The sequence below is a fragment of the Canis lupus genome, chromosome 2, assembly GCF_003254725.2.
Source record: "Canis lupus dingo isolate Sandy chromosome 2, ASM325472v2, whole genome shotgun sequence".
In the NCBI taxonomy this organism is placed as follows: domain Eukaryota; kingdom Metazoa; phylum Chordata; class Mammalia; order Carnivora; family Canidae; genus Canis; species Canis lupus.
Genome location: NC_064244.1, coordinates 58,102,823 through 58,120,603, shown reverse-complemented (window position 1 = coordinate 58,120,603; position 17,781 = coordinate 58,102,823). Strand labels below are relative to the sequence as shown.

The 17,781-nt window shown below is 47.6% G+C and overlaps 1 protein-coding gene across 1 annotated transcript; it reads left to right on the top strand.

The window, feature by feature from the left end:
* The first annotated feature begins 351 nt into the window (after positions 1–351).
* LOC125754035 (metallothionein-1) lies at positions 352–1,497 on the top strand. Its single transcript, XM_049104175.1, has 3 exons — positions 352–510; positions 1,085–1,150; positions 1,261–1,497. The coding sequence occupies exons 1-3, from the start codon at positions 483–485 to the stop codon at positions 1,350–1,352; spliced, it is 186 nt and encodes a 61-aa protein (XP_048960132.1). The 5' UTR covers positions 352–482; the 3' UTR covers positions 1,353–1,497.
* Positions 1,498–17,781: the final 16,284 nt, after the last annotated feature.

The window sequence follows — 17,781 nt, the reverse complement described above, 5'->3', positions numbered from 1 at the left end:
TTGCACACGGATCCGGGAACCGGCGACCCCGGGGACACCAGGTGCACGGGGCCGAGGCGGGGAGGGCGGCGAGGACCCAGGCGCCGGGGGCCCGGAACACCCGGGACCGGGGCCCGCTGCCGACCTCGGGGACGCCGACCGGCGGGCGGCGTGGGGGCCGGGCCCCCGCGGGCCACCCGGCGCGCAGCCCCCGGGCACGCGGCGCAGCGAGCTCAGGCGCCCCGGGGACTCGTGCGCCCGGCCCGCGGGGCTGCACTCAGCGCGGCCAAGGACGCGGCGGGCCGCGCGCTCCCCGCGGGGCGGGTGCAAGGCCGGGGGCGGGGCCTCTGCGCCCGGGCCGCCCGCGCCGCGCATAAAGGCCGCCGGCGGGGCCCCGCTGCACCCAGTCTCCCGCCCGGGCTCTGACTCTCCGTGTGGTCTGCCTGGGACCTCCGTCCTCGCCTCGCCTCGCCTCGCCTCGCCTCGCCTCGCCTGGGCTCGAGATGGACCCCGACTGCTCCTGCTCCACCGGTACGGACCCCGGGCTCTGCGCCTCCGGGGTCCGCGCTTCCCCGGCCCGGACCTGCGTCCTTGGGGCGGGCGGGGCAGGTGTTTGGAGCTGGGGCCGGAGTCGACTCCCGAGTCCGCACGAGCTGGTCGCCGCGCCCTCGCCCAGCTCCGCAGAGCATGTCTCTCCTCCCGTCAACTAGACTGTAGAGAGTCGGGGGTGCTGCGGTCACGTCGAGGTCCCCCGCTGGGGGGGGAGTGGCTGCTGGCCTGGGACCCAGTGCCCTGTCCAGGTCTCGGGGCTGCCGAGACTTGATGGCAGGTGGGGACCTTGCCTCCTCAGGGTTCAAGACCCGGGGTCCTGGCCGCCAGCCTCAGCCTGGTGCCCTCCTTGAGGAGCCCTCTCCGGAGGGGACCTACCCTTCCTAGCTCCAGGAGCCAGCGAGTGGGGCTTCCTTCCCTGGCTTCCATTACCTGCGCCGAGTGAGAAAGGAGCTCCAGTCCTGGGCACTGACCCAAGGCTGCGGGGAGGCTTTGCAACCCGACTGCTGTGGCTCCTACATGGCTCCCCTGCTCACTGCCCCTCTCTCCCTTGCAGGTGGCTCCTGCACGTGCGCTGGCTCCTGCAAATGCAAGGAGTGCAAATGCACCTCCTGCAAGAAGAGTGAGTCTGGTGGGGTCTTCTAGGGATCTGGGGACTGGACTGAGTCGGGAGGTGGTGGGGTTGGGGAGGGTCCCTGACAATACTCTGACCCTCTGGCCTTTCTGCCCCAGGCTGCTGCTCCTGCTGCCCTGTGGGCTGTGCCAAGTGTGCCCAGGGCTGCATCTGCAAAGGTGCATCGGACAAGTGCAGCTGCTGTGCCTGATGTGTGAGAACATCCGTTCCTGATGTAAATAGAGCAACATGCACAAACCTGCAGTTTTTTTTACTTTTTCATTCTACCCTGATCCAGTTGCTACATTCCTGTTTCTATGAAATCTTTGAAAGACAATAAATTCATCTAGACTCTTCTGGCTCCAAGTGTCTGGTGTGTTGGGAAGGTGGGACTTGATTCTAGTTGGGGTGTAGGTGAAACTGCTTTGGGGGAAGTTAGGGGTGGGGTAGGCATAGGAAGTGGGGACAGGGCAAGGTTTTCTGTGGTCTGGCATCTGTGTCAGTATCTGTGTCACTGCCTACACTCACTCAACAGCCACCTATGGTGCATCTACTGGATACATAAGCATTGGGTTCTCAGTGTTGAGGTAACAAGGCACTTACAGACTGCTGAGGACAGATCATCACTGAATCAAAAAATCACAGAATGTAACAATGCTGTTGGGTGAGCCCAAGCCAGGAGACCTGGTATGGAGAGCTGCATTCCTGTCTGAGGGGACAACTGAAGCAGAGATCCTGATGTGTGGGTAAGCATGTGAGGGGATGTTCTAAGTTCACTTTGGAAAAGAGAGAGCAGAGACCATGTGTCTCATTCATCTGCTTGACTTGCAACCTGGTTGCACTACAAATGCTTAGGTTGGGAGTGCCACACCACTGTACCATTTCCCCCTTACCATTTCTATTTCTTAGGTGTAAGATGGGCTGGGGAACTTGGATTCTAAGAAATACCTAAGGTCCTAGCCCACTGAGGGTGGCACATGGAACATTTAGTGAATGAAATGAGCCTCTGCCGGTAGATCTTTCCACCCCAAATGAATGTGAAGCCAACTCCAAGATGTGGCTGTCCTCCTGGGGGCCCAGGGGACTTGAAGGTTCCCAGTTCTTGTCAGTCTATGGAAGGAGAGGCGAGCAGGCCTTGCCCCACAGGATGTGGGAAATGTTTTCACAGAGACCAAATCAGGCTGAAAAGGCAGCCAGCCCCCTTGGAGGCTCTTACTACGGAAACACCACCCCAGTGTGGGTGAAATGGTGTCCCTGCCACCGTTTCCTGGGGAGAGCCTGGCACAGACCTTGTGGCTCTTGGGCAGCAGTGTGATGGGCTAGTGCCTTCTTTGGTCTGGAACTCCTGGTGTCACAGGCACAAATGTGCCCAGATATTTCACAACTCTGCTTTTGGGACTCACAGCTGCTAATCTGCTCCATGGAAGGGTACAGAATGTTTTCATTTGGCCTCATAAACACCATGACCTGGCTTGCAGCTTTTTATTTTTCAAGTCATGTGTGAAGTGGCATCCTTACTTCAGCCCTATCTTCCCAAGAGATGGGTGGGGACATGACCGTTATGGTGTCAGTTGGACAGATTAATGTAGAATAGATTTTTTAAATGATATGGCCACGTCAGAATGCCTCATTTAATTCTAGAAGTTAATACCTTGATGATGGTAAAGCAGTTAAGCATGGCTGCTCTGGGGCCAGACTGCCTGGCTAAGACCATAGCTCTAATACTTAGGCAAGTTATATGGTCTGTTGGTGCCTCATATTTCTCATCTGTAAAGTGGGGGCAGTAATAGTGCCTACCCATAGGGTTGTTGTGAGGTTAAACGTGGCTGGCACAGTCCCTGGTACAAAATAAGTGCTCAGAAGGTGCTACTTCCCTCTGAGCCAGGCGCGGTATCTGACAATCAGTAGGTGATCCATAAATGCTCTCTACTAGATTCAAAGAGCACTTATTGGACTCCTACTATAAGTAAACCATTGTGCTGGGTGTAGAGGAAGATATATGTGTGTGTGTATGTATATATATATATATATATATATATATATATATATATACACACATATATATATACACACACACACACACACATCCCAATCCCTTTGCTGGAGGAAGGCTTATTCAAGTCCCTGTTGAATTCAGGGAGCATTTATTTACCATTTCAAGATGCAGTTGCTGAACTGGGGCAGAGTGACACAGAGTCCATGTATCTGCCTTTTGGAGAAGACAGAGAAGACTCTGGGATAGGTCAAGTGTGAGACAAGCTTAGACAGAGGTGTGAAAGCTTTGGAGGAGGGTGTGATTCAATCTGACCAGCCTTCCTTCCTTCCTTCCTTTTCCTTCCTTCCTTCCTTCCTTCCTTCCTTCCTTCCTTCCTTCCTTCCTTCCTTCCTTCCTTCCTATGGGCACTTTTTGGCCAGAACTAATTGGAAAACTGGTGGGTAGGCTGGACAAGTAGAGAGTTAACTCTTCAAGGGAAGAGGGGGAGGCTGGCATGACACCCCTGACCAATGCAGATGCTTAGTATTAGATGAACCAGTCAGATCCTCTCCCCTGAGAAGCAGAAATTCAAGATGAAGTTGGCAGGAACAAAAGGTAACTTTTGTTTTATGGCTCATACCATAACTGGAGCTATGTTATGGGAACAATAAAAAACCCACCTTAATGGGAGCCGTGAGGATGATTAGACCAAGCTACAGATTTGTTTTCATTTCTTTTTCTTTAAGATTTTATTTATTTATTTGTTAGTGGGGGGAGCATGAGCAGGAGGGACAGGCAGAGGGAGAGGGAGAGAATCTCAAGCAGACTCTGTGCTGAGTGAGGAGTGCAATGTCGGGCTCGATCTCAGGATCCTGAGATCATGACCTGAACCAAAATCAAGAGTTGGATGCTCAACCAATTGAGCCACCCAGGTGCCCCTACAGATTTGTTTTCTATGAGATTGCTGTTCATCTCAGTCTTCCAGGGATCAGAGAGCTGAACACCTGCTGGGAAGAGTCCTGGGTAACAATTTATGTCCCTTTGAATCCTAAAAGGGAATCCTGTATCAATTAGGGCCCCTTCAATGACAGCAACAGAAATGGATTCTAGCCAAATTAGGTAACAAAGAAATTCATTGAAAGGGTAAATGGGGACTTTGGAACTGATCAGAAGGATGGAGAATGAGGCCCTGAGAATGGGGCAGGAGCCATGGTGCTGGAGAAAGGCAAACAGCAGGTCCTGTCCCAGGAGCAATCTGGCTGGACTGCCACAGTTGGCACAACTGTTATCACTGCTTCTGCTGCCCTCAGACACCCCCATCTCTGCCACTGGCCACAGCTCTTGTGAATGAATTCTAGCCTGTCCACTAAGGTCTTCACTTCTTGTCCCAGACCCAAAGGCCCCAGCTGTCTGGGGTGGGGAGGAGGCATAGCTGGTCACCTTTGGATTTCCTAGTGGGAGGTGGGCCCCTGTAGAGATCCCAGACTGACTCTGTGGGTTAGATGCCAGTAAATCCCAGGCAGGAAACCAGTGAGCCATTTGGGACAATTTAATAAAGAGGGGTTTTGTTTGTTTGTTTGTTTGTTTGTTTGTTTGTTTTTGAAGCAAGGAGTTGTAGGAATTTTTAAAAAGATTTTATTTATGTATTCATGAGAGACAGAGAGAGAGAGAGAGGCAGAGACATAGGCAGAGGGAGAAGCAGGCTCCCTGTGGGGAGCCAGATGTGGGACTCGATACTGGGACCCCAGGGATCACTACTCGAGCCGAAGGCAGACGCTCAACCACTGAGCCACCCAGGTGCCCCAAGGAGTTGGAAGAATGAAGAAAACTGAAGAAGAGATGTGAAGCAGTGGAGGCATCATTAGGCCCACACCTGAAGAGCCAGAGGAAGCGCTGCCCCTGGACAGAGAATAGCTGTAGCTGAAGAAGAGGATGCCCCAGCAAGAGCTGTGACCTTCACGTGGCATCCAACCTTGCAAGGGAGCCTGGGGAACACATCCAGTGGCCTCCTGCCCTCTCCAACCAGATGCTATTGGGTCCCCACCCTCTGCCTGGCTGATGGAGGGGAGGGTGGACAGTGGACGGGGAAATACTCGGCACACCCTGCAGATAGGCACACCCTGCTGCCATCAACAAAAGCCATGTTTCTTCCTTGCACCTTGGGAGAATCTCGCTAATCTGAGGATGAATTCAGCTCCTGGAGCTAGAGGGAGAGAGGGGGGTCTAGGATAACGGTAGAAGCCCAATAGTGGGGAAGAGGTATGAGGGGGCTCACTGGAGGTCTCTCAGAGTGCCCGCGTGCAGGTGCGACCAAGCAAGTCTGCTCAGAGCCCCAGGGAGGAGGGTGGAGGAGAGACTGAATCACCAGTATCCCCATGGGACACTCCCTAGGCCCTGCCTATGGCATCACAATACCCACTAAGCCGCCCTTTCAGAGTGATCCCTGAGGCCACTCCTGGCTGGCTGAAGGCCCACACCGCCTCCCCACTGGAGGCAAAGCTCTGAAGTCTAAGATTGAGGCTGCCTCGCTTCCCTCACCCACCAGACCCCATCCCACCACCACACCCAGTTCCTTCCTACCCCTCTCCCTCCCTCTGCAGACTCTTCTATCTAGCAGGGATGGGGAGTTTGGTATAGAAGTTGGTGGGTTTTTGTCCTGCAGCAAGCAGTGGGGACATCCCGGTGTCAGAGATCCTTCCTGGCCTCTGCCTTTCCCCGCACAGACTCCGTGATTCTTGAGCTGTCAAGGAAGAAGGTTGAGGCAAGGTTGGAGCGCTGGTGTTGTCACTGAGGCTTGGGGGATGTGAAAGACTCCCCGGTGGACTAGCCCCCAGGGGATTCCAGAGGTTGCCTAGCAGACTGGGGCATGGGATCTGGGCCCCATCACCAGCCACTTTGGCCTGCCTGACACATCATTATCATGGCTGAGAGTAGGGGTGCTGCCATATGCAAACCACTGGACTCTGCTTTCTCTCCAAGACACCTCCTGTGTCCTACCCACCCCCAGCCCCCAGCAAAGCTAAGCTATACCCTCCACCAGGAAGCCATTTAGTGATCCAGGGTCACCCCAACTGGGAAGCTTTGACAGTCACATTGTTCTTCAGAGAGAGAAGGCAATGCTTCACCCAGAAAAGTGACGCTCTGGGGTGCATTCAAGTTTGGCTGTCTGATATGCATTCTCAAACTGCTTTCTGGTGAACCCCCTTTGCCCAGCCCTGGAGGTGGGAGTTGATAGAGATTCAGGAGTCTAGTTTAAAAAGCTAGAAGTTCAGACTCTTGTCCTCTAAAGAGCCCAACCAATCAGAGGTTCTCCTCTGGAACTGAAACATGGGCTAGAATGGGTTCTGAGGACGCCCCTCATAGGCACATGCCCTGACCAGATTTTTTGGGCCCTGACACCAGGTCTGTGGATTCTGTGTCCCAAACTGTCATTTCCTTTGTTCCTGCCTCTTTCCAAACCTGATTTCATGGTGCCACCCTCCCCTCAAACCTTTTATCATTCCAGTGAATAACGTTTTTCTTAATTAAGGGTTTAGAATTAAAAAAAAAAAAGAGTCTGGGGAAGATGTTGGTGGGGCAGGGGGGCTTCCTCTGTGGTATCATAGGATCACCCCAAGTTCCCAAGATTGACCTCACCAGACCTCCAGGTCCTGGGACTCTGAGGGCAGAACAAGTCTAGGGGCCTATGTCATCTGGCATCCTGGACCACGTTCCTTCTTGTCTGGGCCTGTAAGACACACCCATGGGTGAGGTTTTCTTTGGGCAGTAGGCATTTCCTGCCCTTGGGGCTGCTACTCTCAGGCCTGGGAAAATTACTTTCCTGGCAGGAATTCAAAGTTTATACCAGTCAGATGAGGCTCCTCATGTCCCTATGGGTCACATGGTGTTGAGTCCTTGGTACAGATGAAAAAAAAAAAAAAAAAGATCAACCCCCAAGGCAAACTCTCTTGGAGGAAACGTGCCCAAAGAGGGTATTTGTACAGGACCCTTAGCACCCCTGACTCCCCTCTCGGGATGCCTAACACAATGTGGGCCCTTGCTTGTCCTGGAGGAGGGAGCCTATAAGAAAAGTCTTGGGGGTAAAAGAGCCTTGTTTGATCATTTCCCAGATAAAAGGGAGCCATAGAGGGTTAAGAAGCAAAGAAACAATATGACTGCAGTTGTTCATTTATTCACTAGTGGGTATTTCCTCTGTGTTGGGGCAATGACAAGGACTGATTTGTAATGATGACTTACACAGCCTTTGCCTTCTAGCGGTCTTCAGTCCATTGGAGGTGTGTGAGTGGAATCAAGTACACAAATAAATTCACCATAGTGTCATAGAAGGCAGTAGGGCATTGAGTAGACTCCCACCTCTTGTTGTCACCTCCACTGCAGCCATGCTGGTCCAAGCTGCCGTCTGCTCTTGCCCTGGTCTCCTACCTGGTCTCCTTACATCTGCTTTGGCCCCCTGTAGTCTATCCTTAGGCCAGCAGCCAGAAGGATCTTCTGCTCAAAACCCAACATTGGTCTCCATCTCACTCTGTATACAAGTTCTCAGAAGGACCCACAGGGTCATAATGGAATCTACCTATGGATGCACATCCTCTCTTGGAACTTAGATTTTTAAATTTCTGCCAATGAAATGGGTGCAAAATGATATCTCACTGTGACTTATTTTGCATTTTCTTGATCACCGTTGATGTGAAACATCTTCATATGTTTGTTGCCATATGTGTTTCTTTTTCTGAAAAATGCCTGTCTGTATCTTGTGCTTGTTTAAAAAAAAAAAGCCTAAAATCCATTTTTATTCCAATTTCCTTAATTTTTACCTAAGTTCCTTTTTCTGTTCCAGGGAAGATACCACCTTGCTCCTAACCATCAAGTGTCCTTAGACTTACCACTGTTGATGTTGACCTTGAGCACCTGGCCAAGGTAGTATTGGTCAGGTGCCTCTACTGTCAGGTTATTCTTTTTTTTAGCCCCATTTCTGTGCTTTACTCTTTGGAAGAAGTCACTTTGTACTTCCACACTTAAGGAGTGGGAAGTTATGCTCCTCGAGGGCAAGTATCTACATAAATTATTTGAAATTCCACACAGGAGATTTGTAACTTTTCTACTTATTTGTTAGCTCAATTATTTATATCAGCGTGGGTTCGTGGATATTTATACTTTGGGTTATAATCCAGTACACTTTATTTATTTTGTTGCTCAAATTGTTTTAGTCCTGGTCACTGACAACTCTTTCAGTTGGCTCCTGGGCCCTTTTGACCTACCCCTATCATTGTGGGTTTTCTTTTTCATAATCACTTCATTACTTTCCATTTGTGCCTATTTTTCCATGGATTGTTTGTATCCTTCTTATCATGTTACAGGTGTTTACTGTACCCTCTTGAAATTCATCCTTGAGTCTTTTGATGGGCAAGCATTCTTACTTTTAAACTTATCAAATTTTATTATATAATCAGTTCTTTTGTGGCTCATTTAGGAAATCTTTTGCTACTGTGAAGTCTAAAAGATATTTGAATACCTAAAAATATCTGAAATATATCTTCTAAAGTTTTGTTTTTAAATTGAAGTCCTTCATCCATCTAGAATAGAATTTCTGTATATAGTTTTGAGACAAGGATCCAATTTCATCTTTTTCCTGGTGAGTAATCAGGTCCGTTTATTGCATATTCTTTCTTTTCCCCACTGACCTGACTTGCTGCTTTTGTTATGTGCCAAAGTTCCATAGATATGTGGATCCGTTTTTGAGGTCTCTTTAAAAAAATAAAAAGAAGATTTTATTTTTAAGTAAGATTTACGCCCAATGTGGGGCTCGAACTCACAAACTCGAGATCAAGAGTTTGCATGTTCTTCTGACTAAGCCAGCCAGGCGCCCCTCTTTTCTAAAACTTTATAATAAGCCCTGACGTCTCCCCATGCCTCTATTTCCAAGTCCCTGCTGTTCTTCAGAAATATCCTGGCTATCCCTGGCTCTTCGCTCTTCCACATACATTTTAGAATCACCTTATTATAGTTCTATGGAAAAGTTCCTGTAGATTCTGATCAGAATTGCATTGAATCTACATCAATTTGGGGAAAGCAGACTTTTTTCCCTCTCATACAACAGAAATTTATTTTCTCACAGTTCTGGAGGCCAGAAGTTTGAGATCAGAGTGCCAGCATGATCGGGTTCTGGAGGGAGCTCGCGTCCTAGCTTGCAGACAGCTGCCTTCTCGCTGTGTCCTCACATGGCAGAGAAAGAGCGAGAGCAGACATCTTTAGAATATTAAACCTTCCTATCACGAGATGCTATAACTTCAGGGAAAAGCTGGTAAATGTTTAATGACCAGTTCTTCAGGGGGAACTTGTATGTTGAACATGTCACATTCTTACATGTGAATACATACATTTATTATAAATTTTATGATATAAAGAATAGGTAGCACACAACTTAGAAAAAACAACAAAACATGCAAGACTCCTTATCTGACTCTGTATTGTCCATATAGTCTATTGATTTTCACAGAATGCTTTCACCGGTTTTTGCTGAACACTTGGATCCACCACTAATCGATGGTTTGCAATTGATGAGTAAATATAGTTCCAGTATGAATGCAGGTTCACTTTTTTTGTTTTCATTAATAAGATGAAAGCCACAAATGATTTCTGTTGTATACCCTTATTCCTCTTCTTTTTTTATCCTTCTTTTTTTTCTTTAAAAGATTTAATTTATTTATTCATGAGAGACACACAGAGAGAGGCAGAGACATAGGCAGAGGGAGAAGCAAGCTCCCCATGAGTAGCCTGACACCAGACTCCATCTTGGACCCCAGGTTTACGCCCTGAGCCAAAGGCAGATGCTCAACCACTGAGCCACCCAGGTGTCTCTCTCCTTTTTAAAAAAAACAAAAAACAAAAAACAAAACAACCTTTTAAAAATACAGAATCACTCTTAGGCCACTCAAAGACAAGCTTTGGCTCAGTTTGACTCACTGGCCATAACTGAACGACCCTTGGTCTACATTCTTGAGATCATTTACATCTATCGTATCTGATCGGTGAAAACACTATGCAGTGGTATATTGTGTGCCTCTCTTCCCAATTTTGTGTTCAGTGACATCAAATTGGTGGCTAGAAAATGGGCAGTGTTTACACTGTCTAGAGTGACAAACACTGCAAACCAAGGCTTGATTTATTGTTTGTTGATTGTCTAGACTAAAAAGTCATGCAGTAAGTGTTGATAATGCAAATCAAACCTAAAATATATAACCATTCCTATGAGTAGATAGAGAATTAAGGGAAAAGAATCTTCAGCAAAGAAATCACTCATTATTTTAATGAACAATGAGAGTTGCAACATACACCTTCCAGTATTGGGACCCTCATCTCCCAGTGCAGAGCAGCCCTGCCTTACACCAGGGGTAGGTACATGATCTGATCTGAGTTATGGAGGCAGCAGGGAGGGAGGGGAGAAGAGGTGGGGAGCAGCAGGGATGTATGTCACATGACTCAATGGCCATGAGTGAATTCTGAGACCTTTCCTCTATTTCTGCTGGGGTTGCCAAGCTGCTGGGGCCACTGCAGGGAAAAGACCTATCTGAGTGTGAAGCCGACAGATGAGGGCAGGGCCAAGATCTGGAAGGAGTCCTGATCTTGTTGCTGGGATACCCACATCCCATGGGATTGCATAGGATTTTCCTGGATTTTCCATTAAGTGAGACAATACAGGATTACACTCTTTCACTGAAGCCAGTCTGAGTTGGGCTGTTTGATTCTTGCAGGGGAGTCTTTGAAATGGCCCATTCCAGATCCTGAGCTGCAGTTTCTGCTGTATCCAGAAGGTACAGACAAGCTAGACTAGGAGGAATGTATAAGGGACCAGGCATCAGGAGATCAGTGTCCTATTCTGGATTTACCCCCTTTTGAGGGCCTGACCTCAAGTCACTTCATTCTGCTCTTGGGACTTCAGTTTCCCCATATGTTGTCTGTTCTTAAAGGTTTGTAGAGACCAGCAGAGTTAAATAGAAGCTCCTTCCCCAAAGTGCTCACAGTGTTTTTCCTCCTATCAGTTCATCTGCATTCAACAGGGAGAGCTCCTGGTAGCCAATCATGGAATGAGCCATCCTGTAATGACTCATCAAAAAATGTTTTCTCTTCTACAGCTTTCTGGTGTGATACAGAAGTTTGTTGTGACCACCCACTGATGACGCAGGAAAGCTAACAGGAAAGAGCATGGGGCATGGAGTAGCCAGCTCTGGCCTTTATTTCTGGCTTATGCCACTTACCACCTATGTGATGTTGGACAAGATATTTAGCTTCTCTGAGCCTCAGTTTGTTCATCCATCAAATGGGACTTTGAAGATTAAATACCAATGCCCAGCATATAGGAAGTGCTCAATAAATGGCAGGTAGTCTGATGATACAGATGTGTGGTTTTCCACCAATGAACATGGGTTTTAAAGTTTGACAATATCAAATGAGAATGCTTGTCCACTGCTTTGAAAGACCACAGAGCCTTTTGACTTACCTACAGCGTTCTGAGGCCACAAGGTGGATAAATACTCCAGAGGCCCCCAACTCCTGGCCTGGTTGTCCTCAGAGCATCTCTCTAAAGGGCAATCACATATTGGCTCCAGCCCTTGTCCTGTGGAATGTGGGTTCAGTAGGGCCAGACCTTGCAAATTTTCAGGTAGAATCAGAAATTAAACTTTTTATGTAAAATATCCAGGTTTTTAGGAGATTGTGTGGAAACTCAAGAGCATTTATGCTAACTGAAACAGCCAGACACAAATAGACAAAATTGTATGTTTCCACTTACATGAAGTACCTTGAGTAGGTAACTTGATCAAGACATAAAACAGAATAGAGGTTATTGGGGGTTAGGGGAAGAGAGGGATGGGGAGTTACTGTTTAATGGGTAACGCCTTTCTTTTTGGGAAGATGAAGAAATTCTGGAAATGGATGCACAGCATGAATATTCTCAATGCCACTGAATTGCACACTTTAAAATGGTTAAAATGGGGATCCCTGGGTGGCGCAGCGGTTTGGCGCCTGCCTTTGGCCCAGGGCGCGATCCTGGAGACCCGGGATCGAATCCCACGTCGGGCTCCCGGTGCATGGAGCCTGCTTCTCCCTCTGCCTGTGTCTCTGCCTCTCTCTCTCTCTGTGACTATCATAAATAAATAAAAATTTAAAAAATAAAATAAAATAAAATAAAATGGTTAAAATGGGGTGCCTAGGTGGCTCAGTCAGTGAAGCCTCTGCCTTAGGCTCAGGTCATGATCCCAGGGTCCTGGGATAGAGCTCCCAGTTGTTGGGCTCTCTGCTCAGCAGGGAGTCTGCTTCTCCCTCTCCCTCTGCCCACCCCTCACCCCTACTCGTGCTCACTCTCAAAGAAATAAAATCTTCCTAAAAATGGTTAAAATGATTAATTATATGTTATGTATATTTTACTACAGTAAAAATAAATTGTATTAAAAGAAAAGACAGAAAGGAAAAAAATTGTGTGGACCAAACAGAAGTCAGAGGACCAGATTTGGTCAATTTGCAACTCTTGGTTGGTATATCCCTATTTGGAATGCTAAGTCTGGCCCGTTTCCCTTCCACCTACCCAAATTCTGCTCATCCTTCAGAGATTGGCCCAAATGTCACCTTTTTTCATTCCCCAGGGCTGAAGGTCCAACAATGTTGAGGCCACTCTATTGCCTGGCTGCTGGAAGCCCCTTGAGAGCCACATTCTCCAAGCCACCACAGCTCCTACCCCATTTTCTTGTCTCCTGGTCCACTTCACCCCATTTTATTAATTCCTTGGCCATGTAGGTATCTGATATTTCACCCTCCATGGGCTGTCAGTTCCTTGGGGACAGTGATAAGATCTGTTTTCCCATGTTTTCACACAATTCAGTGCTGCAGCATTATTGAGTGACTCCTCTCTGCCAGATGTGGGGCCAAGGGCCCGGCTATCAAGAGAAGAGACTGAGGGAATCCCAGTCTCATTTCATCAGGGGTCGTAGGACTTTGCTGTTTGTTGGCTTAATCCGGGTGTGCCATCGGGGCCCCACTGACATTTTGACCCTTGTGGTGGGGGCTGTCCTGTGTATCGTAGGTTGTTTGGCAGCTTCCCTTTGGCAGTATCACTAGATACCAGTAGTAGTTGTGACAATCAAAAATATTTCCAGGGGGCAGCCCCGGTGGCGCAGTGGTTTAGCACCGCCCGGGGTGTGATCCTGGTGACCGGGATCGAGTCCCGTGTCGGGCTCCCTGCAGGAGCCTGCTTCTCCCTCTGCCTGTGTCTCTGCCTCCCTCTCTCTCTCTCTCATGAATAAATAAATAAAATCTTAAAAAAAATATTTCCAGTTATTTCCAAATGTCCCCTGGGTACCAAAATAATCCCCAGTTGAGAACTGGTATATAATTCATCGATTCATTTACCTAATAAGTGCTTTCTTCAAATGAAGATTGAAGACCAGGGTAGGGGAGATCATAGGCAGGTTGAAAGCTGGATACATTTTTTAAAAATTAACAGTATACTTTAGCTATGGTTACCCAGAATAATAAGTGTCCTTCCTCCCAGGGTCATAAATCCCTGCTCTTCTCAAATCTGCAAGTCTGAGCCCTGTGTATTTTTAAAAAAGATTGACTTCCCTTACTGAATGTTTGCTGGCACCTGGTGGTCATTTTGTTCATTGCAAGCTGGAGGGAGTTCAATTTAGTTTCACTAGTCAAACACCAGAACCTTGACTTGCTTTCTTTTCTCAGATAATAGAAAGTTGTTCTAAATTCACAGCTGAGACAGGCCCTTCAGAAAGTAGTTTGGAGTAATCAGGAGATGGTATGAGCGATGACCTGCCAATTTTCTGGGGCCTTAGCTTGAATTTGGGGTACACTGACTTTGCCCCCACTTTTCCTACTACGAAAGGTCCTGTTTGGAATGTGTTTATAATTTACGATCATTTGAATTCATTTTATGGAGATATTTTTGAGAATTTCATAGTTCACTTGGAGATAATTAGACATATTTAGGACATCATACAATGGGGTCAACTTCTCTTAAAGCAGTGTTTTCTGGGGCACCTGGGTGGCTCAGTGGTTGTGTCTACCTTCGGCTCAGGGTATAATCCTGGCGTCCTGGGATCGAGTCCTGCATCAGGCTCCCTCCGGGGAGCCTACTTCTCCCTCTGTCTTTGTCTCTGCTTCTCTGTGTCTCTCACAAATGAATGAATGAATGAATGAATGAATGAAGCTGTATTTTCCGAATTTGACTGAATTAGAAACTAAAGAGGTCTGAAGTAGGGCCCTCCAGTGACTGTTAGCAGCAAGGAGAGCTGGAACCCTCAGTGTCAGAGGCGTCATAGCTGTCGCCCTGGTGATCCGGTCTGCTGTCTGACCTAAAGGATGATGAATATCCCTGAGACTCAGTTTTTAGGTTTGCGCTACCTGTGGTCCTTCTGAAGCCAGATAAAACTATTAATCAGGGCTCAGGCTTGGGCAGAGGCCAAGTCCCATGACTGTGAATATGGATGCTATTTAATAGCAATAAGAACAAAGCTTCAAGAGACATAGAGAATTCAAGAGAGTGAGACATTTGTCTGTTTTTAACACAGCAGCCAGACACATTCTGGTAGGACACGTCACTCCTCTGTTCCAAACCCCCTAATGACTTATCAGGTCTCTCAGAGTAAAAGCCAAGTCCTCACGTTGGCCCACAGGCCCTAGGGGACTCTCTCCCATTAGCCTATTAGCTCCATTCACCCAGTCCTATTCTTCATGAGCATCATGAATGTTCTGTCTCAGGCCTTTGCACCTCCTGTCCCCCTGTGCCTGGGATGCTCTGTCAGATTGGCTCCCCATTCCATCTTTTTTGAGTCTTCTCTCAGCCCCTTCCCCCTCAGAACTCATCCCACCCCACCACCCGTCCCAGCTTTATTTTTGAACACCTGTTGTCTCATCTCCCATATTTTTTCGACATTTTGTCTATCACCCCGTAACAGACGCACGCTCCGTGAGGGCAGGGACTTCTTTTATTGGAAGAATTCTTGCTAACTGCAGACCTTCATTGGCAGGGTGTATATATCCACAATAAGGCAGACAAGGCGGACTTGCAAATTAAAGAACTCTCTCTTTCTTTGGAAATAGGGACATTATTTGAAGGAAACCATTTATAAGCCATTGCATAAATATGTCTTATAAAAAGATGTCTTATAATGATGGTAACAACGTTCAATCTTTTTTACATAGTCCATGAAGCAATGTAATAATTTCACATTTTGGTTTTATAGGCTTAGATGAGATCTGACCTACATTTCCCCTGCTTGGTACCTTGAGGGTTTATTCCATCTAGGAAGAAAGATGAACAGTGAAGGGCAGTTGTGGGGCAGTTGTCCTGGACTTGGGAACATCCACATTGGAGAACAAGTGGCAAGAAATGACCATGATTGCTGCAGTGATTCTAACAAAAATGAGTTTATTTTACTTTTAAATGATTTTGTTTATTTATCCATGAGAGACACACACACAAAGGCAGAGACATAGGCAGAGGGAAAACTAAGCTTCCTGCAGGGAGCCCGATGTGGGACTTGATCCCAAGACCCCGGGATCACGCCCCGAGCCAAAGCCAGACACCCAAGTGCTGAGTCACCCAGGTGCCCCTATCAAAAAGGAGTTTAATCACGAATGCTTCTAGCGCCTGATACTCTAGGGTCAGTGTTGGATGCGGTCTCTGAAGGCCTGGTGTCAAGCTAATAGGCATGTCACTGTGGGCCAACCTAGTGCCCAGAATAGCGCCCAGCACATAGTAGGTGCTCAGTGAGCAGGAAGCTGGAGTTGGCAGTGCACTCCTGGAGGCAGTGGAGGTGAGAAGGGTTGTCAGAAGACCCTGGGGACTCATAAGGAGTCCCAGGTATGGTGGGGGGGAACAGTGAACAAGAAGGACACGCTTCTCTTCTCTTTTGAGGGACTCTGCACGATGTAAATTCCACCAAAGTATTGAGATGCCTAGGGCCAGTGTCAAGGTGTAGGGTGAGCAGAGCCTGCAGGGAGGTCAGTCAGTACAGACGGCCCACCGTGGAGAAGTTCACAGCCAAGCACAGGTGATAGATGCCTCACTCTCCACCAAGGTGGGGGGAGCCTCTGTTCTGGGAAGGAGAGGCTGGAAACCAGGAAGTCCTGTTGTGACCTGTGAGAATGAACTGGATACAACCAGAAGGAGAGGGCTGGGCGAGGGGAACCTATCTTGGGGTGATAATGATGTTTTAGTTTCTCTTTTTCTCCCTTCCTTCATCCCTTCACCTTGATGGCTGAAGTCGTATATTTCCTGGTAGTAGAAAATTTGGAAATTATAGAAAAGAACTAAGAAAATCTTATACCCAGAGATGGTCCTTGTTAACATTTTCAGGTCTGACCATGTAGTCTATTTTTGACATCATTAATTTTTGATTATGCATAATACATAAATATATTCTTGTATAAAATTAAGACATTACAGATGGGTCTCAGGTCCCCTCAGGCAGCCCCACCCCTGGTCCTTTCCTTCTACCTCCTGCCCCAGGGTAATAAATGTCATTCCAGACTGTTCTCTATGTGTGTGCAGATTTAGAGACCTATTTTTAGTTGGAATTATATTTTATATTGCAAATTCAGCTTTGTGGCTGTATTTGTTTTACTTCACATGTGAGTACTTTTTCAATATACTTATATATGTACTTAAAGAAAATATATTATTTTGTAGGTTTTATTTGTATATTCATGAGAGAGGGAGAGAGAGAGAGAGAGAGAGAGAGAGAGAGAGGGGCAGAGAGAGAAGCAGTCTCCATGCAGGGAGCCGGACGTGGGACTTATGAGTCCCCAGGGCCTTCTGACAACCCTTCTCACCTCCACTGCCTCCAGGAGTGCACTGCCAACTCCAGCTTCCTGCTCACTGAGCACCTACTATGTGCTGGGCGCTATTCTGGGCACTAGCTTGGCCCACAGTGACATGCCTATTAGCTTGACACCAGGCCTTCAGAGACTGCATCCAACACTGACCCTAGAGTATCAGGCACTAGAAGCATTCGTGATTAAACTCCTTTTTGATAGGGGCACCTGGGTGGCTCAGCACTTGGGTGTCTAACTTTGGCTCAGGGATCGATCCCAGATCTCCAGGATCAGGCCCCGGCGCTAAACCTCTGAGCCACCCGGGCTGCTATTTTGTAGGTTTTAAAATTTGTTTGAACTATATTGCTCATACTGATGTGCAGCTTGTGCAATTTAATGATTCAAGGCAAAAGGTTGAGAGTGGAGGCCCTGGAAGCCGATTACATACATTCCAATCCTGTTTCTACCACTTCCTAGCTGTGCGAACTTGGGTGGGTTACTTACCCTCTCTGTGTTTCAACTGCCTTCTTTGTGAAAGAAAGCTTTTAGTAGTTAGTATCTTACTTCCTCAAAGAGCTGTTTTGAGGGCCAGTGAAATAATACATACCAGCTATTAAAGGCAGTTGCGGGGCGGCCCTGGTGGCCCAGCGGTTTAGTGCCGCCTTCGGCCTGGGGTGTGATCCTGGAGACCAGGGATCGAGTCCCACGTCTTAAAATAAAATAAAAGCAGTCGCCGCCATGTGGGATGTTACAAATATATGTTAGATCTGATAAATTTGTTAATACCTATGGGATTATCTCATTCTTAAGTGGTAAAATAGCATAATGGCTAAGAGCTTGGAGCCAG